Source organism: Vulpes lagopus, chromosome 19, assembly GCF_018345385.1.
Source record: "Vulpes lagopus strain Blue_001 chromosome 19, ASM1834538v1, whole genome shotgun sequence".
Classification (NCBI taxonomy): domain Eukaryota; kingdom Metazoa; phylum Chordata; class Mammalia; order Carnivora; family Canidae; genus Vulpes; species Vulpes lagopus.
Window position 1 is genome coordinate 29,010,117 of NC_054842.1, and position 13,367 is coordinate 29,023,483.

Genomic DNA, 13,367 nt, shown 5'->3' on the forward strand with positions numbered 1-13,367 from the left:
TTTTATGCAATTATATCAGCCTTTCCATCTCACCCCTCATTAGCATCCAACCTTCTCACTTTCATTTTTTTTAATTTTTTTTTAATTTTTATTTATTTATGATAGTCACAGAGAGAGAGAGAGAGGCAGAGACACAGGCGGAGGGAGAAGCAGGCTCCATGCACCGGAAGCCTGATGTGGGATTCGATCCCGGGTCTCCAGGATCGGGCCCTGGGCCAAAGGCAGGCGCCAAACCGCTGCGCCACCCAGGGATCCCCCTTCTTACTTTCAAATGTCACTTTCTCTTTAGGAAAATCCTTTTTGGCCTCACAAGTCCACAATCTGACTGGCTCTTCTCTAAATTCTTATGGCTTATAGCAATGCTTCTCAAATTTCAAAATTCACCCAAATCACCTATTGTTTTTGTTAAAAGGCAGATTCTGATTTGGTTTGTCTGGGGTGGGGCTTGGGATGCTGAATTTTTAAAAAGCTCCTGGTGATTCTGATGCTGCTCATCCAGGACCACACTGATTAATAATGGACAGAAAGTGAGGCTCTTGAAAGCCATTTCACCTTCACATGAAGGAAGACCAGGAAAAGCTACAGATTAACAGACTTTCTTATAGACTCTTTAGGAAAAAAGCATTTAATGGGAACAGAAGTAAAGGAAAAGTGACCTGGGGCTTTCTTGTTCACCCCAGGAGGAGGATGAAGAGAGGAGGCTAGGCAGGAAAGAGAGGCGGTTAAGCATATTCACAGGCACAGAGTGAGGCAGGTTTAATGATATTCAAAGAACAAAAGAGAGAGAAAATGGGAAGCTAAATACTTTGCAGAGGGACTGAAGGGTTTTAAATATCTCAAGGGAAGGCATCAGTGAGCTGGAAAAGAGGAAATAAAATGTAAGAAAGAAATTGGATTAATCAGATGCAAGAAGCTAAAGAAAAACGTGATAAGGAGAAAAGGAAGAAAGAGGAAAATGCTCCTGTCTCTGCCCATACACATATTTATGATTTAAATTCTTCCCAATTTCACTGGGGCTCTCTTCTCTGTCCTCTCTCTCTCTTGTCAGCTGATATGAAGTGCTTTATGTTATCAAAAGCAGTGGTATGAGATAAAATCCGAGTTAGGGGAGAAAATAGGCTCTGCTATTTCTTAAACATGTCAAAAATTCTTTGAGGCACTTAGGAGAATGGCTTGTTTTGTTTCCCAGACCCTAACTAACAGGACCTTTTATTTTGGCATGTATTTTCTGCTTGGCTGAATTTGAGCTTTGAAATCTGGAAGCGTAGTTGGACATGGAATCATAGGCACCATTTCTTTAAAGGATGGTAGCTTTAAAACAACTAGATTCCATAATATACAAAATAAGCCTGGTCTTTCTTTTATCCTGTGACACACACAGTTGTGATGATGCCAAAACTGGGTTTCTGTGAGAAGTGTGTAACACATCAGTTCTCCATATATGAAATAGTAAAGGAGATCAAAGATCAGAGCAAGTCCTTTCTAATAGAAGCAATTATAACAATTCTATCTCTTCTCTTCAAAGAGAACCTCAGCTAATCAAAGTCAATTGAGGGTCCAAATACTTATTTTCCAATAATTTCTGAAGTAGAAGTGAAAACACATTTCATGCAATCTTTGTTCTTTGTTCTTAAAGTTGCCTGTGTGCTATCAGTGATCCTTTGAAATTTGAAATCAATTTCACCTCCTACAGCAATCATACAGTACAAACACTGGACTTCTTAAAAATATTTGATGACAGTATTTTCTCAAATGCTGTACCATGGCTTTGTTTTATTCATTAAGATTAGTTTGAGCTTTCCCTTCTGTTTTTAATAAGAAGACTCTCTTGGAGTAGTTCTCCATGAAAGCCACTTATCAAGGAAAATAGGTCAGTTCACCATTAGCTCTAGGTTGCAAACACACATACACACACACACACACACACACACACACACAAATCCGGGGGGGGGGGGGGAAGCAAAATAATCTATTGAAATACCTACTGATATATTTGAGAAATTTTACTTTTTTTTTGAAATGTGAATTCTTTCATGTGGCCTCTTAGATCTCTTTCTTTAGGAAACTGGTTTACAGATTACAGAATCATAGCACTGTTAAAGCTAGATGAGAACTTGGAAGTCATCCAAGCCAAACAGCTCTACTTCTGAGATGAGGAACCTGAGCAGGGCTGAACTAGGGGGAGATGGATGTGGTACCCTTGATGCAGAATTGTAGGTAGTATTTGTTCTTCGCTGCTGATCATGACTGCTCTTGCATGAGCCAGAAAGTGAGTACTTCCTTCAGTTGTGTACCTGGGCATTCCTCCTGCCTCATCCTAGTCATGGCTCTGAAACAGATGCCATGGAAGGTCAAGGTCACCTGTTGAGTTGGTTCAAGGCTGCTTCTCTTATCCCAACCTGCCTTTCTGAAATTTGAAAGTGGAATCCTGTTTAAAGGAGAGGATTTATTTCTACATAGTTTTCTAAACAATATTGTTTCATTTGTGGTAATGCTGTTTCCTTCTATCAACTTCTCATGAACTGTTAATTACCTTCCATAAGGAATTTGATGACCTGACTTCAGAGAACCTACCTGAATCTCAGCCCATTCCTTCCTTGGACCTTGACCCACTTGAATCAAGTATAGAAGACACCTTAACTGACCTTGGAGATCATGGTATGAGTTTACATCAGTATTCAGAAGGGTTGGCACATGGGTTGGTGTGGCTGACCGTCTGGTAGGCTTGGCTGGCCTCTGAGAAAAGCCTTGGATGTATGTGACCACCTTTCATCAGTTTGCCAGAGGTGAGCTGGGACCAGGATAAAAAGCAGAGAAGCCAAAGGACTGTCTGTCCTCTTCTATCTTTGTAATAGATGAAAATCAGTTGGAAATTCACACCAAGTGAGAAACTTTTGCATGAGTTAAACAATATTATTATTAACGGACATTGTAATGGTGTAGGACTATGAATGCTCTGAAATACTGTTTCCTCCTTCTATTAGTGATTTCCCTGGCCTTTATAAAAGTGAACAAATGAAGTCCAGTTTGGAAAATCAACTATATGGATGTGCAATCCTTGCCAGAAGAAAAGTGTTCAGAGCTGTTACCCAAATAGGAGAGAGATAGCATAGTTTAATATTAAAAACATGAATTTTGGAGTCAAAAGCTGTCCCCGTCAGGGAAGCCCCTGGCAGCTTTGTAGATTTCAGTTTTCTTATCTATGGAATAAGAATAATACCTCCTTTAAGGGTTGCTGTGAAAAGCAAATGAGAGTGGGCATATGACGTGCTCTTATCTCAGTGCCCAACACATAATAAGAGCCAAAGAAAGGGAAACAGTTTATTACCCTAGGAGGGAGGGTTATGACCATGGGGGCCATCTCAGTCTTGTACCACCCTCCCCAGTGCCCAGGACAAAGTGCCAGGAATATTTTCTGGCACTCAATAAATATTTCTTGGATGAATGAATGAATGAATGAATGAATGATATATTAGACTGCCCTCCAAGAAGCAGTTGTCAAGATGGGTGTAAAAGTGCAAGGATATTAGGGAAAATGTCTGCATGAAAGGCATTAGGAAAGGAGCTGGAAAAGGCTGAGAGAATCATCAACCCATGATTTAAGTCATGTTACAAATGAAAAGACAGGTTTGGTGGATGTGTACTAGTCTGCCCGGCAAACAGAGGCAACCAAGACATCAGGAAGTCTTTAAGCAAAGTCAGCCATCAGGGGCTTGCCTTAGTTTCCCTGCTGCACTTTAGCAATGGTAGTGGCCTCTGAGAGAATGCAGGGATAGATTTCAGAACACAGCCTTAGGACCCTTGGCCAATTATGCTCCTTATAGTGGGAGGTCTTTGAGGTGCATCCTCATGGCTACACAATGGTGTAACAACTCTCTTGGGCAGTAGTTCTCCTTCCAAACTGAGAGAGAAGGTAGTGAAGTTTGGGTTGATTGGTCATCTCAGCCCAAATTTGCATTTGATGTCTTCTTTACAGATCTTTTAGAACTTGTGCTTCTGCTTTCACCTGTAAGGAAACTAGCACCTGAAGCTCTTTAGGTTGGCATTTGCCAACTTTTCAAATGATGGAAGCCATCTGATAACAGGTATTATTGACAAACAAATAGGTTTATCAGATGGATTTGCATCTTGGATCCTTTTCGGGTATTTCTATACAATACTAATATTTTCCAAAGGTAAAATTTGTAAGCACAGAAATATCCCATAGGCCTTTCCAAAAATATAAAACGGAGAGGCCATTGGATAGCACTTGATATGGATGGCTTGTGCTTTGCTGTAAGGCAGGGCCATCGCTATGTATAAAGAGGAAGCCCCAGAACAGGATATTGAGTGGGTAGTCTAGGATCAAGAAGTCTGGGCCCAGCCTCTGGGTCTCAAGTAGGAAAAGTACTTCCTACTCATTTCATACATGAGAAACCAAAGACATTACATAATTTGCTTAAGAACTCAAAAGTGCCTGCTTTATAGGACAGCACCCTTTCCATTTTCCCCAAAGGTGTTGAGTAGGAACAATCAATTCTCCAGAATCAGACAAATGAATTGGACTTCCAAAAGGCAGAGTCTTTTCTTTGTGTGTCTCTATGCTAATTTTTGTGGCCTGTATTAGTCAAATTACTCCTAAGCTAGCCCTGACCACCCGTTGCACCTACTACCAGGAGACTCATGCTGATGTCTCCCCTTTGTCTTTTGTCATGGACGTTGCAATATGATAGACCAGATATTGAGTTACTAGCCAAACTGGAAATTTATGCTATAAGGAAACACTACTTAGGTCTCCCATAATAAGCCATCAGATCCAAAAAACACATTGTGGTTTTAGTCGAGCCAAATGCCTTGTAAAATATGTTAAATATTCCCCTTATTTTTCCTTCCCGTTTAGTTCATATTTCTCTAAATTGAAAAGGGAAACTTAGAACAATAAAAACGTAACCTTTGAGTTGGTGATTGATTAGAATTATGGGCAACTACAAGATTATTAGTGATCATATAGCTAGTGAAGTTTTGGGATATGAAACTTTAATTTGTTGATGAATTTTGCAGTGGTTATTTTCCCCATTCTCTTTGCTTTTTAGAATATTTGACTCCAAACTTTCAGCACCTAGAGGAAGTTTTTATTTGTTTATTTTTTATCTAGCATGTATATGTAAAATAAAATTACACAGTCTTTTTTTTGAAGCTTTTATACCAAATGTAATCAGTCTTTGATGTTGAATTGGAAAATTCCCTCTGGGATGTGAGGAGTTAGTTGCAGAGAAAGAAAACAAAGTAAGATGTTATTTACGTTTGGTATGCATTTCGTTGGCTACAGCTGATTTAATCTAGCCAAAGTCATGGATAACCATTATATTCAAATGAGAAAGCACAACTGGAACATTAAAGAAATTATCCCTACCTAACCCCTGTATATGTAATGCTGATGATTTCTTACACATTAATTTCTGCCAGGAATTTCATTGCATTTAGCCTTATTTTCAGCAGCTTCCAACTGAGTTGCAGAATAGGGTTTCTTGCAAAGCTGAAAGAGCTTGAGGCTCATGAACATGGTGCAGACAGAGCATGGCTCTCAATCCACCTGTTCAGGTGCTAAGGGTTCACTGAAGTAGGCCTTGGCTGCCCACCCACAGCCTGACCAGTTATCATTTAAGTACTCTTTTAGCTACTCCTTGAGTGACTCCTCAGCCCCTTCCCTGTGCTCCAAGAAAGCTCTGACCTCAGAGGGATTGTCCTTTGCTTGCCCATAGGAAGTCTACATGCCCTTTGTAGTTATCAGCTGCTCTGTGACTTAAGGTATCATCTCTTCCCTTTAAGTGTCCAAGTGGAAATAAAGTGATTTGAACTCTGTTACACAACAATACATTTTTATTATTTTTAAAGATTTATTTATTAGTGAGAAACATAGAGAATGGGGCAGAGACATCGGCAGAGGGAGAAGCAGGCTCCCTACCGGGAGCCTGAAGCAGGACTTGATCCCAGAATCCTGGGATCATGACCTGAGACAAAGGCAGATGGTCAACCACTGAGCCACCCAAGTGTCCCTTATTATTTTAGCTTTTAAAATGAAAACATCAACTGATTCTGCAGTTCTACCTCTAGATAATTACCTAAGAGAAATTAAGACATGTCTCTAAGAAGATCTGTACACAAATGTTCTTAGCAGTTTATTCGTAGTACCAAAAATTAGAAACAAGTGTCAACCAATAGATGAATGGGTAAATGAACTTCTAGTTTATCCATACAATGTAATCCTACTTGGCAATGAAAAGGAACAAACTATCAATACACACAACAATATGAATGAATATAAAAAATATTGTGCTGAGTGAAAGAAGCCACAAACAAAAGAGTTCATATTAAACAATTGCATTTCTGTGAAGTTCTAGAACCAGCAGCACTTATCTGTAGTGATAGCAATGAGACCAGTGGTGGTCTGGAAATTGCGAATTGATTCAAAGGACACAAGGGAACCTTTTGTGGTGATGGAAAAAGTCGATACCTTGATTATGGTGGTGGTTTACCTTGATGTATAGATTTGTCAAAACATACTGAACTCTCTGCTCTAAATGAGTGCATTTTATTGTCTATCAATTATACCTCAATAAATTTGGTAAATAAAAAGAACATTGTTAAGAAGAAAGGGGAAAAAAAACATTGAGAGTAGTGCCTCAGTCTGTACTTTAGCTAACGAATGGCTGAGAGAGACTGGTGAAGTGGTGGAGGTAGAAGGTCAACTAGGAAGATCTCTAGTATTACTTGGGACACAAAGTCCTTGGTCCAGATAGTGATCATGGAGTTTTCTTCTAGTGTCAACTGAGCAATATTGCCTTCCACAAGGAAAGCTAACAGTTTTGGGGTCTTCTCTCCAGAGGAAAATTAAAGATGAGGGACTGGAATCCCTTAGCTCCTCTCTTCAAGCTTTATAGTTGGAGGTGGCACACTGGTGTGGCAGGAACCCATACCAGCAAGTGTCACATGACCTTGTGTCCTCTGAAAGCAGCCCAAACATACTAGCACAAGAACTAACAGCCCAGACACCAAAACTCAGCCCAGAGAAGCCGGTAGAGCTGTTTGGCTCATTAGTCCTCAAAAAAGACTAAGTGCCGGGGGTCACTTCTATATTCCTAAATGTCCCATCACTTCCAGAGCTTTAGATATCTTAAAGACTTCATTCATAAATATAAATTGATGGTGGTTTTATTTCAGATTTGTCACATATTCCACTGAGTTACATTTGTGTTGCATGGTAATGTTTCCACCTGACTCTTGTATTTACACGCAAGAATAAAGTCTCCAGCAGCCACTCTCTAATTTCCTCAGCTCTTGAGGATAATTAAAATGAATCTAATATTGAGTAAAAATGTGCTGATTCTCCACATTGAGGCATATTTAAGAATTGAAGTGTTCCTTCCACATGAGAAACTGGGTAGGTGCCTTTAACTGAAACTTAAGGATTGTATCCAATTTGAAAACTTGAAATGGATGCAGAATAACACCTGCCCAACCGGCCACTTCACTGTTGTGGCCTAAACAGGCATGATGGAAATAAGAGGAAAATCAGTCCCCCAGAGCATCAGTTACTCATATAGAAAATTAGCACCTGTGGACATCTCAAAATAATTTTCTTTCCTGTGAAAGCTGTATGTGATTCTATGCTCCATCCCTTAGCCCAATATTAATTATACAGTAGTTATTAAACTAAAGGTGCTGCTGGTAGGCCAGAGAGCATGCTTAAATGGCCTTGCTGGGCCTGTCATGGGTCATGTTTGGAATGAACCAATTAAGCAGAAAATTAAGTAAGCATTAATCATGGCTTTAAGGTCAGATAGACTACGAAGTATAATAGACTAAAGCCTTATATTAATGTAAGCTTCAGACAGCACTTTGGACATACCATAGTAGAATTTTCTTTAGCTGATGTAATTATTTTCCATTCATACAAGTTTCACAGTTGTGCTCAGGGCTCCTGCACCTACCATCAAGAGAATATCATTCCGATGCCCAAAGTGAAGCTGTCACAGAAAACTAATAGAGCTATATTGGATACTGTTTGCTTCCAGTCAAATAACCATCTTTGATTCATATGCTAATTTTTTAAAGGGATTGATATATTTTCCTTTGGTGTTTGTTTAGGCCAGGCTTTAATTTAGATATTTGTGATAGGAATTTAAAATTGTCTTCTCTGATCTTTGCAGAGGGGCTGTTTTGTGGCAGTGAGGGCCATGGCAGTATTAGCCAACCCCTGTGTTCACTTGTCAGAGTCTTTCATTCTTTGCAATGAAATAACATCTCCCAAACAAACAAAAATCCTTTCTGGCAAGGAATTGTGGCAGCGGTATCTAATACCTTCTGTCATTCATGACTAACAACATTTTCCACTGACTTCTCTCGCTTAGAAAAAATTCAAAATAGGAAAATAGGAAACCTACAGAAAGGTTCAAAGTGATTGTCAGGTTTCATAGTAGCATGTCTATGTGTGAGCATTATAATGAATTTGACTTATTTGTAAAAAGTCCATTTTCCCACAGCTGTCTGCAGACAGTGATGTTTGTCACATTGCCAGCATTTGCAGCTCCCCAGTTAGACTTGGCTCTGAGATTGTGGGAAGGGTTCTTTATAGACTCATTATTTCTGTGCATTCGTATCCACATGTAAGAACACATTTTTAGGAATGTGTAGTAGAACTAACTCTACATACCTAGCCATATCTTTCCTGCTAACCCCTTGGCCTGTCCTGGTTTCTCTCCTGGCTATGGCTCCTTTAAATTATGGGGTTGTTTTTCCTTTAAACTATTAATGGGAGTTCTTAACTATTGAAGATTAGCCAGCTAAGTACGTGTTTGTAGATGAGTTTAAGATGCCTTCAGTCTTTCACTACATTTTGTACTTGGGTATTTGGAGTTGTAGAGAGAGCAAAGTGACTTTACCCTTTTTATTATAGCTAGATTCATTTTCTCTTTTGAATATAGGAAAAGCAAACAAACCCAACCCCTCTCTCCAGCTTGACCCTACATGGCCTTTCCTGGCTTCACACATCTTAGAACTAAATGAGCTCCTTTTATTCCCTCCACTTTCCATCTCCTCACAACCCCATGCCTAAGAGATAATAATTGACAGTTGACGTAAGTGGTTGCTTATGAATATATGGACTCTAGCTATATATCTGGCTTCTTTTTATTTGTGAAATTACACATTTTGGAGATAACTTTTGTGTGTACATAGTGTTCATGATGAGAAATTTTAGTGGTATACTAGAGAGGGCTAGAAAGTGATTACTGGTTAAGAAAAAGCAAATTTTGGAAAATTAAAAGAATTTTTTCCCTTAGCCCCATTAGCTCTGTGTCATTGATGATGAGAGCAGGTTAGTGCCCCAATTGTGCAAGTGTGTTCAGAGGCCTCATTCTTACCTATTCCCAGAATGGCATCCAGCCATCTTGATGTTATTCCATACCTCTTACTTTTCACTTTTTAGTCTTAATAAATCATACTCTTACAGTGTTGATCTCACAACTCAAAATTCCACTAAATAGGCATCATGATAAAAGTATGTGTTTCCCATTATATGGACAATATTCATTGATCCCAGTTTGATGGCACCCCTGAGAAGTATTCTCAATATAGAATTGTGTCACAGCACAGCAGCTGAATACCAATTGGCCAGTCCATTCCTCAAAGCATGGTCTGAGGACTGTCATCACTAATATCCTGAGAACTTGTTAGGAATGCAGAATCTCAGACCACACCCTAGACACTACACCCTAGGCTCACTGGATCAGAAGATGCAAAATCCTGGTGATGTGTATGTGCATTCAAGTTTGAAGAGACTGAGTTCAACTCTAAGCTCAACCAGAGCATGGACTATATCTGTCTTGTTCATTTTATTCCCATCTGCTGGCACAGTGACTGGCTCTGAGTTGGTGCTAGGTAAACATTTATTGAATAAATGATTAAATTGGTGGAACAATTCCATAAGAACACTAATACTTTTTGTCAAAAGCAGCATACATTTCTTGCAAAGATGGATTCAGTTGGGGAAATAGTAGAATAACAATTTGGCAGGAGAGGCTAACTTGTGTGCATTGGTGTTCACCTATAATTTTTACTCTTTCTTCTTGAGGGAGATGGTAATCTAATTTTACCAGATGGATACTGGAAAGAGGAAAAATAAAGGAGAAGTGTCAGAGACATGGGAGTAGAAATCCTTCATGCATGCTTTTTGAGTCCCCTAGCCACTGCCTCTTTCCTTATAGATACCCTTCCATTTAAATAATCTCTAATGTAAGCCACCGCCATGCAAAAATTGGTTTTCTTCTTCTGCACTATCCATAGAACAGTATTTAATTTAATAGAAGTAGTCATATCACCAGAAGGTAACCCTCTCAGACTCCATGTATTTGCTAAGTGTACACATTTAGTGGGAATAAAGGGGCTTTATGAAGTCTATAGTCCGTGTTATAGGTACACATTTGTCTCTTTTGTTTGCATCAGCTTAGTTTCCCCCATGGAATGCATGACCACACTTTACATAAGACAGAGTGTGAGCAAATGCTGATTGGTGGATTACTCTTATAACAGGATTGGTAAAGTCTGTATGTGAAAATAACTCTTTAGTGGTTTTATTGGCTGGATCCTCTGAGAAGCATACACTAAGAGAGAAAAGTAGGCGATGTTTTGAGGGTAATTTCTGTTGAGAGAAAAATGAGAGTGGGATCAAGAGTGAGCAAAGAGACTCTCCAGATTGTGATGCAGTTCTGGCATCTGTGAGATGTGAGCAGGAAGAAAGGAGGAATAGGTAGGAAGAGCCCCAGACCTTATTATGGCTCCAAGACAGCCTCAGTCAACCTAGTGGAGAGTCCTGGATCAAAGATTGCCCACAGAAGAATACTACATTGGGCAGAAATGCTGTGCCTCACTATCCCTTCCTGCTTAGCAGATCCTCAGACCTGCAGTTGGAGGCTGTCAGCTTACTGCATGCTTTGCAGCTAATCAGCAAGTTCTTGGAAGGACATCTGACAGATGCCCCTCCATAAATGCTGCACGCCTCCACCGAGGCAAGTCATTCCATACTCTTGAGGTGAATAAAATAGTATTTGAATAAACAGTCTAGGGGATCCCTGGTGGCTCAGTGGTTTAGCGACTCCCTTCAGCCCAGGGCATGATCCTGGAGACCTGGAATCGAGTTCTGCATTGGGCTCCCTGCATGGAACCTGCTTTTCCCTCTGCCTGTGTCTCTGCCTCTCTGTGTGTGTGTGTGTCTCTCATGAATAAATAAATAAAATCTTTAAAAAAATCTATAATTCAGTACTTTTCTCTAACTCAGGGTAAAGTTACCTCCAATATATAAAGGAAGAATGATTAAAGCTTCTGGAATATCCATAGACACTTAAAAAAAAATCTACTAGCCTGGAAGCCACTGGTGTACCTGAAAGAAATTTGGAGCCAGACTTTGTCTTTTTTCCCCACTTCTAGCCATTTGTCAGCTGTGTGAACTGTCAAGCCTCAGTTTCCTCATCTGCATAATGGGAATAATACCCAATTTTCAAGGATCGAGGGAGGAATAAATTAGATGGTAAGCAAAGAACTTTGCACAGTGCATGAAACAAAGTGCACAACTGTCTCTTACTAAAAAAAAATACATCAAAGCAAGTTGCAATATTTTCTCAAGTTCCACATAAAATCCCTGAGTTGATGATAAATAGTATTTCAGTTTTTAGCTACCCAGGAGACCTTCTGATTATAGCTTAAAAGTACCTTTACCATATTAATTAAGTATGATTTGGAATACAGTACTTTTACTTGCTCTAGTTTTTGCATTTATGAGAAATAAAAAATCGCTCAGGCTGGTTATTTCCTCCTGTCAAATTATGGTCTTAATTATGCCCATCTGGGCCAATTAGCTTAGCACCAAAATATATATATATCTTCTCTGCCTAGATCCTAGACAGCTGGCAAAACCCAAGCCAAATTCTCAGAGATGTACATGCCCTCCTATTGGGTCAGGAATGCCACTGTTATACCCAGAGGTAGAATCTGGGACAAAGTTCTTTAAAAGATGCTCCTTTGCCAGCCATCCTGAGCCCATAAACTTGCAGCTAAAATTTCCAGCTATTTTCCCTAAATACATTATAAATGTAAATATATTTTGTACTAAGGAACATAATAAGGGCAAGAATATACATTAGTTTTCCACTGCAGTCTCATTTGGGATTTAGGCCAAATTCAGATTAAAATACAGAGCTTGGTAGGCATAGCTCTGACTTTTGCAATGGAAATACTCAGGTAATACATGCAGTTATTGTAATAGAACTCTCTGCCCTGGGTTTGTAATGAAATCAGGAAGTTTTTCTGAGACATAGGATTTGTTCTATGCTCTACCTTGGAGGCTGTATGTATAAGTGACCTCCTGGTTTTAGATAAATTGCTCTGAAAATTCTTTCTATATAAGTTTTTCCTTTAGTTAGAATATAAAGAATATAAGGAAATTTCAGCAGGCTGAGCAGATTTCTAAGATAGGGAAAAGCTGTACTCATTTCAAATGTATTATTTTGCCTCCCTTAGGGCTGCACATGAAATTAGTATATTCCAGATATGATTTTATGTGCATATTAAATCACTTGATTCTTACCACAAATCCGGTAGACAGGCTATATTCATCTTAAAGGTATAGTGGCTTGTTCGAGACAGTATTGTTTGACTGCCATACGCTGTAAACAACCATCAGGTACCTTAAGATACCTATCTGTAAGATTTTCTTAAAATAAGAATTAAGTGAGGCAAATTTTAGGTTATCCTAAGAACTCTCAGTCCTTTTTTTTTTTAAAGATTCATTTATTTATGATAGAGAGACAGAGACATAGACACAGAAGGAGGGAGAAGCAGGCTCCATGCTGGGAGCCCCACGTGGGACTCGATTCCTGGACTCCAGCGTCGTGCCCTGGGCCAAAGGCAGGTGCTAAACCGCTGAGCCACCCAGGGATCCCCTCTCAATCCTTTTTTTAAGGGGGAAAGAAAAGTGGGAATTGTGATTAAGAAGGCCAATGTTGCTGACGTCTTGGGTTTGCCCTTTGAGTTGGTTATGCCTATGCTGCTCTCATTAATCTTAACAAGACGGGAGAAGGTTTGGAATGGCAACACTCTAAACTCTAAGGGAAGGCAAGCTGGATGTGACCCTCCAGGCTGAGACTCAGGCTTGTCCATGCTCAGGAGTGAGCAGGTCTTCATAGTCTGAGTCAGGATAGCCCAAACTCAGGAGGCTCAGCTGGCCACTGACTCCTCAAGGTGACTTTACTTGTATGTGTTCTGAGTCTGGGCTTTTCTATTGGGCTGCTTATCAGAAGCCCTTACAGGAATTAAAAATATATATATAAACACCA

The 13,367-nt window shown here is 39.6% G+C and overlaps 1 protein-coding gene across 11 annotated transcripts in view; it reads left to right on the forward strand.

Annotated features, from left to right (window-relative positions):
• The window catches only part of NEK11 (NIMA related kinase 11), a 237,473-nt gene that overhangs the window by 102,466 nt on the left and 121,640 nt on the right, over positions 1 to 13,367 (forward strand). For all 11 annotated transcript variants that reach the window (XM_041734124.1, XM_041734125.1, XM_041734130.1 and 8 more), the window contains one exon: positions 2,544 to 2,658. In XM_041734124.1, coding sequence (XP_041590058.1) covers positions 2,544 to 2,658 — 115 coding nt within the window. The remainder of the gene's footprint in view (positions 1 to 2,543; positions 2,659 to 13,367) is intronic.